General features: G+C 36.2%; 1 protein-coding gene across 2 annotated transcripts in view; it reads left to right on the top strand.

Moving 5' to 3' along the window:
- Positions 1-19,368, top strand: part of BRIP1 (BRCA1 interacting protein C-terminal helicase 1) — a 177,247-nt gene that overhangs the window by 51,883 nt on the left and 105,996 nt on the right. For both annotated transcript variants that reach the window (XM_027568558.2, XM_027568557.2), the window contains exons 7-10: positions 2,005-2,292; positions 4,706-4,927; positions 8,050-8,249; positions 13,746-13,878. In XM_027568558.2, coding sequence (XP_027424359.1) covers positions 2,005-2,292; positions 4,706-4,927; positions 8,050-8,249; positions 13,746-13,878 — 843 coding nt within the window. The remainder of the gene's footprint in view (positions 1-2,004; positions 2,293-4,705; positions 4,928-8,049; positions 8,250-13,745; positions 13,879-19,368) is intronic.

The following is a 19,368-nucleotide window of genomic DNA, read 5'->3' as shown; positions in this document are numbered from 1 at the left end:
GATATATATGTATGAAGGTATTTAAGTTATATATTAAATTATTTGTCAGAGGTGGTTGACTTATTTTTATTTCAGTATTGTTTGGACTTTTGGTTAGAAAAAAGTGGAATTAAAATAAAAGGTGTAGGTGATAAAGCTTTAACTGAAATTGATGTTGAAAGTGTTTCATCAAAAAGGAGGTTTTCTAAGCCTTGAGAGAAGACCACTTTATTGGATTACTTTTATGCTTGGACATGATATAGCTATATGGTATATAACATTTCAGTATTCAATTTAATATTCAGTATTTAATTTATTGTATCAAAGGAAGAGAAATAGTATAATGAGTGAAAAGATTAAAGGTACAGAAAAGTAAACTAATTCTACCTAGAGTTATCTTAATTCATTTACCAGGTTAATTAATGTGATCATTGCAAAGGCCAAAAAAGAATTCAGTCAGAAATACCATGATATAATTTGCATTCCATTTTCTGTGTGACCATAAATTGTTAGATATTGCAACATATGTAACATAAACCACATGTCAGCTGTTTCCGCCCCACTGTTGACAAGAGCCCCATTCATAACTCTTCTTTTTATCCTTTCAGTGAATAAGTAATTATTCAATATAGAAGGCAGGATATTTGGAACTGGCTATTTAATGTGGCAGCACTCTGTAATGAAATCTGCTGCTACTGGCAACCTGAGAGGGGAATGTAACAATTCCAGCATGGCTGTAACTTTATCTGCTTTGACTGACTGTTTATTTGGCACATCAGTGAACCTTTTATCCCAGTGAGTGACAGCTCCAGAAGGGTCACATTTACATCCATTCTATCATGTATTGTAATATTTAATGGCGGACAAGGTTGAGCGAGACTGGGAGTAATTTGAACTTCTTTTCCACTGAGTTGAGGCTAAAAGACAGCTTGATCCCCAGTATTGTGGTGTAACATGCTATGACTTAGCATTTGTTTATGAAGGCTACTCTTACTGATTATAATTAAAAAAAAAAACAAGAAAAAACTTCAGTTAAAAGGTGTCTTTGTTCTATTGAACAAATTCTCTTAACCTACTGTGCTATTTAGCTTTTTTTCCCCATCAGTGACCACTTCTATAACCATTTCACAGTATTTCTCTTAAATGAGGCTGCATTTTGTCTCATTTGTATAGTAATTGAAGTTGAGGAGGGAATAGTTATTAACAACTCATGGTTCTAATATAGAGCGTTGAACTTTTTATTTTATTTTTGAGTTTGGAAACAAGAGAAAAATCAGGTAAATAACAGACTATATTCCTGCTCTTCCATATGTTGCGTTTAGGAGACATTTATCTAATTATTTTAATTGTGGAACTGAATTATGAGTAAAATTGTCCAGAAAAAGCTATCCTGAAAAATTTTACTGATGGATTTGAATTCCATGACAGGTAATCAAATTTCAGATGTATTTGTTCCACACAAGCAACCTGCCTCATTATTAAATATTGATAATTTGCATTCATTTGCATCCCTTTGCTAGAGGATAGTTTTCTTGTTTTTAATGCTATTTTAGATTCAACTTGATATTTCTATTTTTTTGTAAGCTGTATTTAAAATGCTCTTTAAAGTGTTGGTATAGAATATTTGAATGGGCTACACTGTGAACAAAAATAGCACTATCAACTCTAAACTGTATTATTACGAGTTCACTTGAAGCCTAAGCAAAAATGAAAATTGTCCTCCATTTTGTCTTATTTTTATAATTAAAACCTCTTAAAACATTTGGAATTTGAGAGTCGGAATGATATGTTAGAAAGCCATGCAAATATGGAAACATTGTAACTTTTAAGAGTGCAAGAAAAGCAATTTGAAATGGAATTTGTAGTTTTTTCTTTAATGGCAAGTTTTAGATGATGTAATATCTTGACATTTCTCTTTATTTGACAGTTGTGATTTATTACTTATAGATTCTGATTCTCTGAGGGGTTTAATAACATTTTTTGTGGTAACCAGGCATAAGTTCTCTTTTCTTTCCTTTGTTATAGCCCCCTGGTCACTGTTCCAGGTGTTGTTCTACTAAACAAGGAAGCAGTCAAGATTCCTCCAGTACGACTAAGAAGGATCATGGGGGGAAATCCAAGATACCCAAAATATATTTTGGGACACGCACACACAAACAGATAGCTCAGATTACTAGAGAGCTCCGGAGGACAGCGTACTCAGGGGTCCCAATGACTATTCTTTCCAGCAGGGATCATACTTGTGTCCATCCTGAAGTAGTAGGTAACTTCAACAGAAATGAAAAGTGCATGGAATTGCGGGATGGAAGAAACGTGAGTAAAGTTATTTTGTTTTAGAGAAAAAAATAAGCTGAAAAGATTCAATTTACTCAATTTTTTACATGTTCATTTTCTATTTTATATGTATATTTCCAGTGATAATCAAATAACTTATGAAAACCAAATGAATTGCTAGTATTGCTATTTTTTTTAAAGATTTTTATTTATTTATTTGACATAGAGAGAGACAGTGAGAGAGGGAACACAAGCAGAGCGAGTGGGAGAGGGAGAAGCAGGCTTCCCACGGAGCAGGGAGCCCAATGCGGGGCTTGATCCCAGGACCCTGGGATCATGATCTGAGCCGAAGGCAGACACTTAACCATTGAGCCACCCAGGTGTCCCTAGTATTGCTATTTTTTGAAAAATAATTTTACCATAAAATCTTTCTTCAAGTTTAAAATGATAGGTTTTGGTTCTAAAGCTTGGGGATATTTAATTCCTTGAAATTAATTTCCTAGTACCTCTTTGAAATCCCGCTACCAAAAGTAGTCAAATATGGATGATGTCATAGGAGGAGATAAAAGTATTTAAATAATTTAGCCTAATTCGATCTAATTAATATATTTTGTATATTTTAAAACTTCATGAGAAGATAGTTTATTTAGGCTCTCTGAGTAAATTTTTAAATGCTTTTTAATTGAAAGAAATATAATGATTATCCTATCTTGTAATTCTGATTAGTACAAACTTCTCTTTAAAAAAAAGTTATATTAAATTATTAACTTTAAAAATATGTCATTGGTGGTTTTGAAGTTTTCAAGGGAAATCTTGAATAATATGAATTTGGTCAAGGTGGAATTGAGAAGTCTTCTTTAGTAAAACCAATAATTTTTTTGGCAGTATTAGTTTGATAGTCTGTGTACAGTTTAATAACTCATTTAGTCTGAAACTGAAGTTACAAGTCTGGAATATACTCAGAAATTATTCATGAACCATAAATTGATAGTCTGAAATGACCAATGGTAAATTAATATATTTTGAAAGTTGTTCTATCTTTCACTAGTATTTTGTCGAACAGAGTTGGTTCTACACAAAAGGCTATGAGCCATAGACCCTAGAGTTTAATTTAATTGATATATCACCTTCTACCATGTAATGTGAATATATTATTTTATATTATGCATTTCTTTCTCATTGGTTATAAATAATTGAAGATACCTGCTTTTGGTTGTCTGGACCTAATTCTGCCTCAGAATGCTTAGCTCATAGCCATACATGAACATTCTTTTTCTTGTTCTCAAGTCCTTAGGGTAATTTGGTATTGTAATGATGGCCAATTACAAAGTCACTATAGGTGTCTATGTTTACTATGGCTGAATTACCAAAGCGAAATGATAAATAGATAACTGACAGTTTGAGTGAAAAAGAGCTTAAAGTGTGATAACACTTCAATTGACAGACTCCCCTCAGGGTTGTGTTACACGGCTAAAATGGATGAGCCATTCTAGTTTTGCTATCAGCCTGCACAGGAGTGTCATTCTAAGTGCCCTTAAAGTCTAAACTTTCCGATTTTTTGGCTTGATCCAAAGGCACATGTGTTTTTGTTCACTGTTTCTTTTACGGTAGTCGTCCTATACTGGAAAAGCAATGCACTTACCTGCTAAAAGTTAATTTTTGTTTCAAGTAAGAAAAACTAATCTTAACTAGCCCCGGAAATAATTCTAAAAAATTATTTTAGATTTGGAAGAATTTTTTGTGAAGATGAGATTTAACAGTTAATAATCATGTTCTCATTATTTTAATATTGGGTCACATTTTAGAGATGTATCCATATGTACATAGTTATAGAAGAAGTATAAATGAAATACATCAAAATGTTACTAGTACATTCTTTCTGTGATAGAATTATAGATAATTTAGTGGGATTTTTAGTACTCCATTGTATCTTCCAGATATTTTATAGTGAACACTTCTATTTTTTTCCCCTAAGACATCCCTTTCTCCCTTTCTCCTTTCTTCCTTTCGTTTTACTTCTTTATATTTGATTAAGTAATACTGTCTCATGGCTCAAACTGTACAAAAATGTAAAAAGTGTTTATAGAGAAAAATCTCTCTCACTCCTGTCCCCAAGTCACTTAGTTGTCATCTTTGAAAGCAACCATTTTCTTGTGTATCCTTCAAGAAATGTTTTTTGCCTAATATCACTTTAATCAGAACAATGGCACAACAAACATAATTAAAAACATTTTTTTCAGGTTAGTTTAGAGTATTAGAGCTATACTGATCTGGAGCTCTATCTGAGTCAACTAATAGAGTTTCTTTAAAATGGCTGTGATTATGGTTATGGTATAATTTCTCTCCTGTAAAATCTTTGCCTTATGGTTTTAATGATGTTCTGAAAATTATGAGATAAACTTGTTTTATTCCTTTGTTGATTCACATTTCAGTAACGCATGTTTGTTTTTAGGGCAAATCCTGCTATTTTTATCATGGTTTACATAAAATTAGTGATCAACACACATTACAGACTCTTCAAGGAATGTGCAAAGCCTGGGATATAGAAGAACTTGTCAGTTTGGGAAAAAAACTAAAGGCATGTCCATATTACACAGCACGAGAACTAATAGAAGATGCTCACATAATATTTTGTCCTTACAACTATCTTCTAGATGCACAAATAAGGGAAAGTGTGAGTAACTATGTGAAAATTAGAACTTTTCTCCTACTTACTGGAATGTAAATGATCAATGTGAAAGCTTTTAGATGTTTTACTTTTTACTTTATTTTTTGCTTTATATTTAATTTATGTAAATGTATAAGCAGATTAGAGTCCTGAAAACATATACTGAGGTGTATTAAAAACCGAATTTTAGATCTTATCACCTTAATGTCCAAAGTAATTAATACTTTTAAGGACCTAGTACTGAGTGGGATTTTTTTTTTTAAAGATTTTATTTATTTATTCATGAGAGACAGAGGGAGAGAGAGAGAGAGAGAGAAGCAGAGGGAGAAGCAGTCTCCCAAGGAGCAAGGAGCCCGATGTGGGACTCGATCCCAGGACCCTGGGATCATGACCTGAGCCGAAGGCAGACGCTTAACCATCTGAGCCACCCAGGCGCCTGCCCTGAGTGGGATTTTGATGGGGTTTTTTCAGCCTATAATAATGACATTTTGGGCTTGACAATTCTTTGTTGTGGTGATATCTTGTGTACTGTAGGATGCTGAGCAGCATCTCTGGTTTTATCCACTAGACACCAGTAGCACCCTTACAGCTGTCACAATCAAAAATGTCTCCAGACATTGCCAAATATAACCTGGGGGTGCAAAATTACCCCCAGTTGAGACCTAGTAGTAAGTATCACTCCTTCTACTTATGAATGGTCAGAATTATTTTAAAACATTCATCTGAAGAATCTATAGTTTGAAGAACTTTGTGGGGAGAATATACTATGCAAATTATGCTTTGTGAGATTTTGAGAAATGAAGTTCGGATATAGCATTTGTGTTTATTTGCATGGTTCGTCTTAAAACCATCCAGTTGTTACAGCATAAGAGAAAAAATGAATAACTTGGGGGAGCCTGGGTGGCTCATTCAGTTAGTCGTCCGACTCTTGATCTCTGCTCAGGTCTTGATCTCAGGGTTATGAGTTTGGGCTCCATTTTGGGCCCCCCACTGGGCGTGGAGCTTACTTAAAAAAAAAAAAAGCGAATAACTTGGTATATTCACCTCTTATTCCTCTCTTTAGATCTTACTGCACAACTCTCATTAGCTTTCTATTTAAACTTAAAATTAATAGGCATTATTATGTTTACTATTTCTACTGTCCTACCTCTTATTTGGTTGCCTCTTAGCTAGGCCCCTTTCATTTGAGCCACTGTACATATTAATGCCAGGTCAGTCTTCCTAATATTACTTTTATTACAGCTTTCATCTGCTTCAAAATCTATTGCACTCTTGGCTCATGGGATAAAGTCCATATTTCTTTTTTATTTTATCTAATTTTTAAAATTTTTTAAAATTCAAATTCAATTAACATAGTGTATTATTAATTTCAGAGGTAGGGTTCAGCAAATCATCAGTCTTATATAATACCCAGTGCTCATTACATCACGTGCTATCCTTAATGTGCTATCCTTAATGTCCATAACCCAGTTACCCCATCCCCCCTACTCCCCTCCCCTCCCCTCCAGCAACCCTGTTTGTTTCCTATGACTGAGTCTCTTATGGTTTGTCTCCCTCTCTGACTTCGTCTTTTATTCTTCCCTCCCTTCCCACATGATCCTCTGTTCGGTCTCTTAAATTCCACATATGAATGAGATCATATGATAATTGTCTTTTTCTGATTGGCTTATTTTGCTTAGTATAATACTCTCTAGTTCCATCGATGTCATTGCAAATGGCAAGATTTCATTTTTTTGATGGCTGAGTAGTATTCCATTGTGTATATATATACCACATCTTCTTTATCAATTCATCTGTCGCTTAAAGTCCATGTCTCTTAAGCTTACTTTCAAGATGCTCAATAGTCTGGCTTGAATCTACCTTTTCTGATATCTCTGCCTCAAACTCCCAACTTGGACCCTTCAAAAATTACCTCGTAGTCCCCTGAGGATACCTTGTTCTTAACTATATCTCTGCTTCTGATGATGCCTATATTGAAATGCCCCGACTCCCTTTGCTATCCAAATCCAAATTCTACTCACCTTTTATTTATTTATTTTTGAAGTGGGGGGACAGAGGGAGAGAGAGAGAGAGAATCTTAAGCAGGCTCCGTGCCCTGTGCGGAGCCTGACTTAGGGCTTGATCTCACGACCCTGGGATCATGATTCTAGCTGAAATGAAGAGTTGGACGCTTAACTAAGCCACCCAGGCAACCCTCTACTCATCTTTTAAACCCCAATATATTTCCTATTCTTCCATGGTTCTTTTTCAGTCATTGTCAACTCTGTATATTTTTTCCTCAGAATAACTCACTGGCAATTGCTTTGTTACATTACTTTGTATAAGCCAGGACTCTTTCAATTGCAAGTGACAGAAACCCAGCTTCATTAGAACTTAAGAAAAAATACTTGGCTGACTTCATTGTGAAGGCTTTATTCTCAGGCAGTTTCTTTCCAGTGGGAACAAAGATAACCACAAGCAGCCACCTAACCTGGAAAAAAGAACATGATCTTATATTCAGCACCCAAATTTCTCTGATTGGCCTACCTTGAATCTCATCTCCTTTCTTGAACCTGTGACCACAGAGGGATGGAATACTTTAACTGACAAGCCTGGGTTCTGAGTCTATGGTGTGAGAGTGGTGATGTCCCTTAATTAACAGATTAACAGTTCTGTCAGCATCACATGGCAGCTGGGGAAGAACAGTTCTCAAAATGAAGGGTTGTAGCAACAACTAAAATGAAACAGATACATGCTGTATTTATATTAGTATTTGGAGAGTCTTTTGAATCTTGTATAATTATTTTAGTTTTAAAGTTTTTTTTTTAAACTCCTCTTTTAAAATTGGAGATTGCATAGTGAGATTTTTATACCCTTTTGTGTGGCCAGTTGTACCTTAATCCAGACTCAGTTAACTCATATTTTGGTTGATAGATTCGCAAAGTATTTTGAGAGTGAAAAATGGGAAACTATAATGTTGATATTTGTTAGCCTTAGTGCTTTAAAAGTTTTAGACCTAGAATCAGTTACTTAGATAATAATCCTTGCCATGTTGGCCTATAGTGTGAAGTTTTAAATGCAATATCTTGCCTACTGCTGTTAAGTCCATTTTACTGAATGTTTTACAGGAAAATTCTTTTGTCTTATAGATGGATATCAATCTAAAAGAACAGATTGTCATTTTAGATGAAGCTCATAACATTGAAGACTGTGCTCGGGAATCAGCAAGTTACAGTGTAACAGAAGTTCAGCTTCGGTTTGCTCGAGATGAACTAGATAGTATGGTCAATAATAATATAAGGAAGAAAGACCATGAACCTCTACGAGCTGTGTGCTATAGCCTAATTAAGTAAGAACATTTGTCTAACAGTGTCATTTGTGCTGCCTTTGTATTAAAATCATGTTCTATTATGCCATAGTATTTTAATTAGTAAACTTTGATCAGACAACTTGGGAAATGGATTATTCCTTACCTGTTAAACTTTTAGAAATGGGCCAGTCCAAACTTTTGTCTTGTTCAAAAGAATATAATAAATAATCGATTTTTAAATTGGTAATTGTGAATCTTATTTCTAATTTAACAGCCCATGTATGATGTATATAGGACATTGGGCTGAACATTAAAGATTTTAAGTAACATTTTGAAATTTTGGATTATGGCTTTAACTTATTGCTTTATCTTTCAGTTTGAGTAGGATTCTGGTTTGATGAGTTTTAATCAAGATTTCACTACTTTAGTAGATTTAGTAATAGTTTTATTAAAGTTTACATTGAATTCCTTTTTATTAGACGTTAGGTTGTTGATCTAGAATCTCTTTATCTTAGATCTTGACCCTACATCCTATTCCATTTACTGTAGCAGTTTACTGTTTCCTTCATAGTGTACTTAGTTTTTTTGGAATGTTATATAGTCACATGTTTGAACATAAAAGATATACAAATTTATGTTGTAAAAACTCCTTTCCACCCCATTCCCCATCTGCTTAGTTTCCCCTCCTTCTGAATAAGTTTATCCTTCAGTGCATATTTATGAGCAATTCAGTGCATATATGAGCCAATATAGATACTTTCCCTATTCCTCCTTTTTTACCCAAATGATGGCATACTATACTTTCATTTTTTTTTTTTTTGTCTTCTCCATTTTTTTTTTTTTAAGATTTATTTTAGAGAGAGTGTGTATGCATGTGAGGGAGAAGGGCAGAAGGAGAGGGGGAGAGAGAATCTCTAGCAGACTCCCTGCTGAGCATGGAACCTGACAATACAAGGCTTGATCTCACAACCCTGAGATTATGACCTGAGTCAAAATCAAGAGTCAGACGCTTAACTGACTGAGCCACCCCGGTGCTCCATTGTCATCTTATTTTAAGCATAAAAATGTTATTTTTAAAGCCATTTTATTGAGGTATGATTGACATACACAAAACTGTAAATATTTAATGTATACAACTTGATGAGTTTGTGGATAAGTATACATCCATGAAACTATCATCACAATCTATGCCATAAACATCACCTCTGAAAGTTTCCTTCTGCCCTCTATATTATTTTTTTATAAGAACACTTAATGTAAGATCTACCCTCTTTGCAAATTTTTAAGTATACTGTACAGTATTGTTAATTATTGGCACTGTACTTTTACCTACATTTTCCTGTATCTTGCCTTTTTTCACTTAATATATTTTGGAGATGTTTCCATATCAAGATTTAGAAAGCTTTCTCAGTTTTAAAAAATAGTTGCCTGGAATTCTGTTACATGGATGTACAATAATTTAACTAGCTTCTAATTAATAGGTATTGAGGTTTACAATCTTTGCTGTTACATTGCTGTAATGAATAACTTTGAACATAAATTATTTCATATGTATGGGAGTATATAGGAAAATTCCTAGAAATGGGATTGTTGTGTCAAAGCATAGATCTACCTGTAATTCTGACAAGGATTTCTAAAATTTACACAATAAGTGAGCAGGTGGAGGACTAATTTATACTCTTGTGAGCAATGTATGAGAGAATGAACGTTGTTTTTTTCTAGCCTGATGGGTGAAAAGTGGTATTCCAGTGCAGTTTTTACTTACATTTCTCTTAATATGATTGGTATTAAGCATTTTTTTTTAAAGATTTATTGTTTTAGAGGGAGAGCGGGGTGGGCGGGGGGAGAGGCAGAAGGAGAGGGAGACAGAGTCCCAGGCAGACTCCGCACTGAGCGTGGAATCCAACGTGGGGCTCGTCTCACAACCCTGAGCTCACGACCTGAGCTGAAACCAAGAGTAGGACACTTAACTGACTGGGCCACCCAAGTGCCCCAATATTAAGTATTTTAAAAGGCCACTTACATTTCCTTTTCTGTCAACTGTCTGTTGACATCTCTGTCCTTTCTTTGGTTTTGTTATGGTTGTTACTGATTTGTAGAAGCTCTTTGCAAATTAACCCTTTGCCTGTCTGTGATAAAAGTTGCAAATACATTTTCCCCTATTTTGCCATGTGCTTTGTGCCTTTCCTAGTGGTATTTTTGTCATGTAGCAGTTTTTCATTTTTATTTCACAGCATAATTTGTTGAAAGAGTTGTCTATAGTTGCTAATTCTATTTTCTCACTTCCCAGTCTTTCCTCACTGAAGTCAGTTGTGTTGTCTGCAGAATTCTACTAAAACTGTTCTTATCAAGGTCACCAGTGATCCATATGTTGCCAGATCCAAAGGTTAATTTTCTGTTACCTTACTCAGCCTCTCAACAGTGTTGTTTGGGCATTGTGGACCCTCACTCTATAAAAAATGTTTTTGGCTTACCTTCTGTGAAATAATGGAAAATATATACACATTGCTCTGTGTTCCTGGTTCCTGGCACAGAGTTCCTAAAACCTTTGTAATTTCCTAAGTGATAAGAGCACTAAGAGCATGTTTGACTCCAGTTCCTGACAGAACTCCTAAATCCTTTGGGATTTCCTGGGTGCTAGGGCTGTCTTTTGTTCTAATGCGGTGATGCTTAGTGGGCTCCTGGATGGGGGTGGTCACTAGAAAGACTAAACCATGATTAGAAGCTTAGAACTTTCAGGGGCGCCTGGGTGGCTCAGTCGTTAAGTATCTGCCTTCGGCTCAGGTCATGATCCCAGGGTCCTGGGATCGAGCCCCACATCGGGCTCCCTGCTCTGCAAGAAGCCTGCTTCTCCCTCTTGCACTCCCCCTGCTGTGTTCTCTCTCTCTGTCTCTCTCTCTGTCAAATAAATAAATAAAATCTTTAAAAAAAAGAAGGAAAGCTTAGAACTTTCAGCCCCCCCTCCCTCTGGAAAGGGGAGATTGGGAGTGGAGATTCATCATGCCTACGTGATGAAGCCAGGATTCAGAGAGCTTCCAGATTAGCAAACATATTTATGTGCTTGGAGCATCCCACCTTTCCAGGGGCAGAAGCTCCTGTGCTCAGACCCTTCCAGACCTCTCCCCATTTATCTCTTCATCTGGCTATTTATCTGTATCCTTTATTATATAATAAATTGGTAAACATAGGTGTTTCCTGGAGTTCTGTGGGTTGTTCTAGTAAGTGATCACACCTGAGGAGGGGTCATGGGAACCTCTGATTTATAATTGCTTGGTCAGAAGCACAGATGACATTTTGGACTTAAATGCTGGCCTCTGAGGTGAAGAGGTGGGGGGGGCAGTCTGGTGATATCTGAATGCTTAGCCTGTGGAGTTTATGCTAACTCCAGTTAGTGTCAGAATTGAATTGAATCATAGGACACCCAGTTAGTGTCTTGGAGAATTGCTTAGTGCAAGGAAAAAAAAAACCCACATATATTTAGTGACCAAATATGTCAGAAGTGAACTAGTGAGACAAGAGGACACATATAGGAGTACTTTTTCCTAGACAGCTTCTATGAGAACTGATTTTCCTCTTCCTCACAGTTCATTCTTTCTCAGTTTCTTTTGATAGTTCTTATTCTGTTTGATGTTTAAATGTTGAAGTGCCTCAGGACTTGGTCCTGGGACCTCATTTCTTCTCTATCTCTGTACTTTGCCTAAATTACATAACTGAGTACCATAGTGGTACTAGTAAGGCCTGAATCTCTGTCTAGCCCAATCAATAATAAATCTAGATTCTAATCTGTCTCTGGAATGCTATTTTCATATATCCAACTGTACTTTATATATGTCTGTTTGGATTTTATTTTCAACTTTACAAAACAAATTCCTTCCCTTCCCCTACTTACTCCGCCCAGATGCTCTGTCTTCCTTATCTAAGCAAACAGTACCAGCCAGTTCCTCAAATCAGAAATCTATTATCCTTGATTACTGCCTCACAATGCCACCTGTATAGTATATCCCAAATCCTTCAATCTCATATCTATTATCCCAGAATCATCTCTCAACTAGAATTCTGTAACAGCCTCCAGCAGGCCTCTGCTTTCATTCTTGCCTTTCTCCTATAATCCATTCTGGCTTAGAAACTGGAATCATCTTTTAAAACTTAAAATGGATTTTCTCTCTCTCTCTCTTTCTTTTTAAGATTGTATTTATTTAGAGAGAGAGTGCACTAGTTGGGGAAAGGGTAGAGGGAAAGGAAGAGAGAGAATCTCAAACAGACTCTGCAAGCGCAGAGCCAGACCCAGGGGTTGATCTCACAACCCTGAAGAGAGTCAAATGCTCAACAGACTTAGCCACCCAGGCGCCCCAGATTGTCTCTCTCTTATTTAAAATACTGCATTTAAGGGGTTCCTGGGTGGCTCAGTCAGTTAAGCATCTGACTCGACTTGGGCTTAGGTCATGATTTCAGGGTCATGGGATTGAGCCCCACATCAGGCTCTATGCTGGGTGTGGAGCCTGCTCAAGATTCCCTCTCCCTCTCCCTATGGTCCTACCCACCCCTCTGCTCACAGGCTCACGTTCTCTCAATCAACCCTCCATTTAAAATCTTCCCCTTTGCATTTTGAGTAGAATCCAGATTCCTTACCTTGGCTCAACATGATCTGATTCCTGCTTAACACTAATATTGTTCTAACATTGTTCATAATGTTATTCCTTATTGCCCATTGTGTTGCAACGACAGTTGCTTTCTGTCAGGTCTTTAAATAAGCAAAATTTGTTTACTATTTCAGAATCTTTGCACTACCTGTTGTTTCTGCTTTGAATTTTTTTTTTTCCTGATCCTTTCATGACGGGGTACTTTTTGCATTCAATTGTTAGAATAAATGTCACCTCACAGAGAAATTCCTTGACATTCAAATTAAAATAGCAAGTAGACTACATTAAGCTAATTTATTTTCATTATATGACTTTTCATTACCTGATATTTTCTTGCTTCATATATGTGTTTCTAAGTTTATTTTTCCCTTTAGTAGAATGTAATTTCCATGAGAATAGGATCTTGCCTATTTTACTTATTGCTGTATTTCCAGTACCCAGTCCCATTAGTGTCTGACATAATATAGGCATTTAAGTACTTACTGAATGTAAAAATGTATATGTATACATAAAAATGAATATATTTTCTAGTAACATTTTTGTCTTAATATGTAACACCTTAATTTCTATATTAGATTGTTTTATATTTCCTTTATGTGCATTTGGGATCAGCTCCTATACCTGGTTCTCAGTTGGAAAGATAAAACAGTGTGAATCTAAAAAAACACAACTGGGAAATCACATGCATGTTTCTCTTTTCTGAATAAAAGCTTACTTTTTAGCTATATAAGTATTTATTGTGCAATATGAAACGTGCATGCATTTTAAAATGTCTTAATTCACATTTGGATACTAAGAGTTTCAAGGAATATGATCAATGTATCACAGTTCTCTTTGTTTTGTTGAAATAGTGCATGTAAGGATGATACTGGTTGATGGAATTGTTTTATTTTAGTTGGTTAGAAGCAAATTCTGAACATCTTATGGAAAGGGATTATGAATCATCCTGTAAAATATGGAGTGGAAGTGAAATGCTCTTAAATTTACACAAAATGGGCATCACCACTGCTACTTTTCCCATTTTGCAGGTAAGATTTTTTTTCTACCTGTGACATTTATTTACTGGATCAGAGATGGTTTAACAGTGAATAAATTAGTGCAGACTTAAAAAATGACAATTCAATTATTTTAAAATTTTATTATCTAAGTTTGGTAATCTTTTTAAAAAAATTTTTTATTGGTAATGTTAATCACCATACATTACATCATTAGTTTTTAATGTAGTGTTGCATGATTTATTGTTTGTGCATAATACCCAGTGTAAGTTTGGTAATCTTTAACTAATGGTGTAAATTATGGATTTAAAAAGTAGCATTATTTAGTTTGAAAGAAATACAGCTTAAAGGAATGAATTGCTTTGTTCAAATCTAAAAGAAGTCAATATTTTTAGGTTGTAAAATTATTTTGTCAGTTATAAGATTAAAAATTTGAAGATAAAAAGATAAGGAGAACAAAAAATAATTTTGTTCTCCTTAACTTAGACGTTATAAACCTGGGTGGATAGAAATCATGAGTGGGCTGGAGGTTACTATGAATCTCATGAAATTGTATGTAAAATTTTATGAGTATGTACTTTTGTACCTTTTTCTGAATAGAGGCTTTCTGACTTATATTGTGAAAGGTTTTTTTTTTTTCTTCCTTCAGATGAATGTTTTTCTTTTCTTTTCTTATTATTTTTTATTTAAATTCAATTAGCCAACATATAGTATATCATTAGTTTCAGATGTAGTGTTCAGTGATTCATCAGTTGTGTATAACACCCAGTGCTCATTACATCACATGCCCTTCTTAATGCCCATCACCCAGTTACCCCATCCCCCCACCCACCTCCCCTTCTGCAACCTTCGTTTTGTTCCCCAGAGTCAAGAGTCTCTCATGGTTTGTCTCCCTCTCTGATTTCTTCCTATTCAGTTTTCCCTCCCTTCCCCTGATCCTCTTTGCTATTTCTTATATTCCACATATGAGTGAAACCATATGATAATTGTCTTTTTCTGATTGACTTATTTCACTTAGCATAATACCCTCCAGTTCCATGTACATCGATGTAAATGGTAGGTATTTATTCTTTTTGATGGCTACGTAATATTCCATTGTATATCTAAGCCACATCTTCTTTATCCATTCATCTGTTGAATGACATCTCGGCTCCTTCCACAATTTCGCTATTGTGGACATTGCTGCTATGAACACTGGGGCACGTGCCCCTTCGTTTCACCACATCTGTATCCTTGGGGTAATTACCCAGTAGTGCAATTGCTGAGTTATTCAGTAGCTCTATTTTTAACTTCTTGTGGAACCTCCGAACTGTTTTCCAGAGTGGCTATCCCAACTTGCATTCCCACCAGCAGTGTAAGAAGGGTTCCCCTTTCTCCACATCCTCGCCAACATTTGTTGTTTCCTGTCTTGTTAATTTTAGCCATTCTAACTGGTGCAAGTGGTTTCTCATTGTGGTATTGATTTGTATTTTCCAGATGACAAGTGATGTGGAGCATTTTTTCATGTGTCTGTTGGCCAATTGTACGTCGTCTTTGAAGAAATGTCTGTTCATGGCTTCTACCCATTTCTTGACTGGATTATTTGTTTTTTTGGGTGTTGAGTTTGATAAGTTCTTTATAGATCTTGGATACCAGTCCTTTCTCTGATATGTCATTGCAAATATCTTCTCCCATTCCATAGGTTGCCTTTTAGTTTTGTTGACTGTTTCCTTTGCTGTGCAGAAGCTTTTTATCTTGATGAGGTCCCAATAGTTCATTTTTTATTTTGTTTCCCTTGCCTTTAGAGACGTGTCTTGCAAGAAGTTGCTGTGGCTGAGGTTGAAGAGGTTGCTGCCTATGTTCTCCTCTAGGATTTTGATGGATTCCTGTCTCACATTTAGGTCTTTTGTCCATTTTGAGTTTATCTTGGTGTGTGATGTAAGAGAATGGTCCAGTTTCATTCTTCTGCATGTGTCTGTCCAGTTTTCCCAGCACCATTTATTGAAGAGACTGTTCTTTTTCCATTGGATATTCTTTCCTTCTTTGTTGAAGATTAGTTGACCATAGAGTTGAGGGTCCATTTCTGGGCTCTCTATTCTGTTCCATTGATCTATGTGTCTGTTTTTATGCCAGTACCATGTCTTAATCACAGTTTGTAATGTAGCTTGAAATCAGGCATTGTGATGCCCCCCAGCTTTGGTTTTCTTTTTCAACATTTTCTGGTGATTCAGGGTCTTTTCTGGTTCCTTGCAAATTGTAGGATTATTTGTTTCAGCTCTGTGAAAAACGTCGATGGTTATTTTGATAGGGAGTACATTGAATGTGTAGATTGCTCTGGGAGGCATAGACATTTTAACAACATTTATTCTTCCAATCCATGAGCATGGAATGTTTTTCTATCTCTCTGTGTCTTCCTCAATTTCTTTCATAAATGTTATATAGTTTTTAGAGTACAGGTCCTTTACATCTTTGGTTAGGTTTATTCCTAGGTATCTTATAGTTTTTGGTGCAATTGTAAATGGGATCTACTCCTTAATTTCTCTTTATTCAGTCACATTGTTAGTGTATAGAAATGCAACTGATTTCTCTGCATTGATTTTGTATCCTGCCATATTGCTGAATTACTGTATGAGTTCTAGCAATTTTGGGGTGGAATCTTTTGGGTTTTTCATGTAAAGTATCATGTTATCTGCGAAGAGTGAGAGTTTGACTTCTTTGCCAATTTGAATGCCTTTTATTTCTTTTTGTTGTCTGATTGCTGAGGCTAGGACGTCTAGTACTATATTGAACAACAGTGGTGATAGTGAACATCCCTGCTGTGTTCCTGATCTTAGGGGAAAAGCTTGCAGGTTTTCCCCATTGAGAATGATATTTGCTGTGGGCTTTTCATAAATGGCTTTTATGATAGTGAGGTATGTTCCCTTTATCCCTACATTGTGAAGAGTTTTAATCAAGAAAGGATGCTGTATTTTGTCAAATGCTTTTTCTGCATCAATTGAGAGGATCATGTGGTTCTTGTCTTTCATTAATGTGATCTATCATGTTGATTTATTTGCGAGTGTTGAACCACCTTTGCAATCCAGGAATAAAACCCACTTGGTCGTGGTGAATAATCCTTTTAATGTACTGTTGGATCCTATTGGCTATATCTTGGTGAGTATTTGGCATCCATGTTCATCAAGGATATTGGTCTGTAATTCTTTCTGATGGGGTCTTTGTCCTGTTTGGGGATCAAGGTAATGCTAGCCTCATAGAATGAGTTTGGAAGTTTTCCTTCCATTTCTATTTTTTGAAACAGCTTCAGCAGAATAGGTATTATTTCTCTTTTAAATGTTTAGTAGCATTCCCCGGGAAGCCATCTGGCCCTGCAGTCTTGTTTTTTGGGAGGTTTTTTGGTTACTGCTTCAGTTTCCTTACTGGTTATTGGTCTGTTCAGATTTTCTGTTTCTTCCTGTTTCAATTTTGGTAGTTTATGAGTTTCCAGGAATGCATCCATTTCTTCCAGATTGCCTAATTTGTTGGCATATAGTTGCTCATAATATGTTCTTAAAATTGTCTGTATTTCCTTGGTGTTGGTCATGATCTCTCCCCTTTCATTCATGACTTTATTAATTTGGGTCTTTTCTCTTTTGGATAAGTCTGGCTAGTGGATTATCAAAGTGATTCTTTCAAAGAACCAGCTTCTAGTTTCATTGATCTGTTCTGCTCTTTTGGTTTCTGTTTCGTTGATTTCTGCTCTAATCTTTATTATTTGTCTTCACCTGCTGGGTTTAGGCTTTATTTGTTTTTCTTTCTCCAGCTCCTTTAGGTGTAAGGTTAGCTTGTGTATTTAAGATTTTTCTAATTCTTTGAGAGAGGCTTGTATTGCAATGTACTTCCCTCTGAGGACTGCTTTTGCTATATCCCAAAGGTTTTGAACAGATGTGTTTTCATTCTCATTAGTTCCATGAATTTTTAAAATTCTTCCTAAATTTCCTGGTTGACCCATTCATTCTTTAGTAGGATGCTCTTTAACCTCCAAGTGTTTGAGTTCCTTCCAAATTTCCTCTTGTGATTGAATTCAAGTTTCAAAGCATTGTGGTCTGAAAATATGCAGGGGATAATCCCAATCTTTTGGTTTCAGCTGAGACCTGATTTGTGACTCAGTATGTGATCTGTTCTGGAGAAAGTTCCATGTGCACATGAGAAGAATGAGTATTCTGTTGTTTTAAAATGGAATGTTCTGTACACATCTATGAAGTCCATCTGGTCCAGTGTGTCATTCAAAGCCCTTGTTTTTTTGTTGATCTTCTGCTTAGATGATCTGTCCATTGCTGTGAGTGGGGGGCGTTGAAGTCCCCTACTATTAATATATTATTATCAATGTGTTTCTTTACTTTGGTTATTAATTGGTTTATATAATTGGCTGCTCCCATTGGGTTGGGGGCATAAATATTTACAACTGTTAGATCTTCTTGTTGGATAGACCCTTTAAGTATGATATAGGGTCCTTCTTCATCTCTTACTACAGTCTTTGGTTTAAAATCTAATTTGTCTGATATGAGGATTGCTACCCCAGCTTTCTTTTGAGGTCCATTAGCGTGGTAAATGGTTCCCCACCCCCTCACTTTCAGGTTAGTGGTGTCTTTAGATCTAAAATGGGTCTCTTGTTGACAGCATATGGATGGGTCTTGCTTTTTATCCAGTCTGATACCCTGTGTCTTTTGATTGGAGTATTTAATCCATTTACATTCAGAGTAACTATTGAAAGACATGGATTTAGTGCCATTGTATTGTGTGTAAAGTCCCTGTTTCTGCAGATTTTTTTAAAAAGATTTTATTTATTTATTTATTTATTTATTTATTTATTTATTTATTGGAAAGAGAGTGATAGTGAGAGAGCACAAGCAGGAGGGTAGCGACAGAGGGAGAGAGAGAGAGAGAAGCAAACTCCCCACTGAGCAGGGAGCCCGACGCGGGGCTCAGTTCCAGGACCCTGAGATCATGACCTGAGCTGACAGACGCTTAACCAACTGAGCCACCCAGGCACCCCCCCTTTTCTGTAGATTGTCTCTGTTTCTTTCTACTCTATGTTATTCTTGGCTTCTCTCTTCGCTTACAGAATCCCCCTTAATATTTGTTACAGGGCTGGCTTGGTGGTCACATATTCTTTCAGTTTCTGTCTGTCCTGGAAGCTCTTTATCGCTCCTTCCATTCTGCTTTTTTTTTTTTTAAAGATTTTATTTATTCATTTGAGACACAGAGATACAGAGAGAGAGAGAGAGCATGAGCAGTGGGAGAGGCAGAGGGAGAGGAAGAAGCAGACTCCCCGCTGAGTCAGGAGTCCAATGTGGGGTTTGATCCTAGGACCCTGGGATCATGACCTGAGCCAAAGGCAGATGCTTAACCATCTGAGCCACCCAGCCGCCCCTCTCCTTCCATTCTGAATGACAGCCTTGCTGGATAAAGTATTCTTAGGTGCATGTTCTTCTCATTTGGTACCCTGAATATATCATGCCAGCCCTTTCTGGCCTGCCAGGTTTCTGTGGATAGGTGTGATGTTCC

The sequence above is a fragment of the Zalophus californianus genome, chromosome 16 (assembly GCF_009762305.2).
Source record: "Zalophus californianus isolate mZalCal1 chromosome 16, mZalCal1.pri.v2, whole genome shotgun sequence".
In the NCBI taxonomy this organism is placed as follows: Eukaryota; Metazoa; Chordata; class Mammalia; order Carnivora; family Otariidae; genus Zalophus; species Zalophus californianus.
The sequence above is the reverse complement of the archived record's forward strand: the minus strand, read 5'-3'. Positions and strand labels throughout refer to the sequence as shown.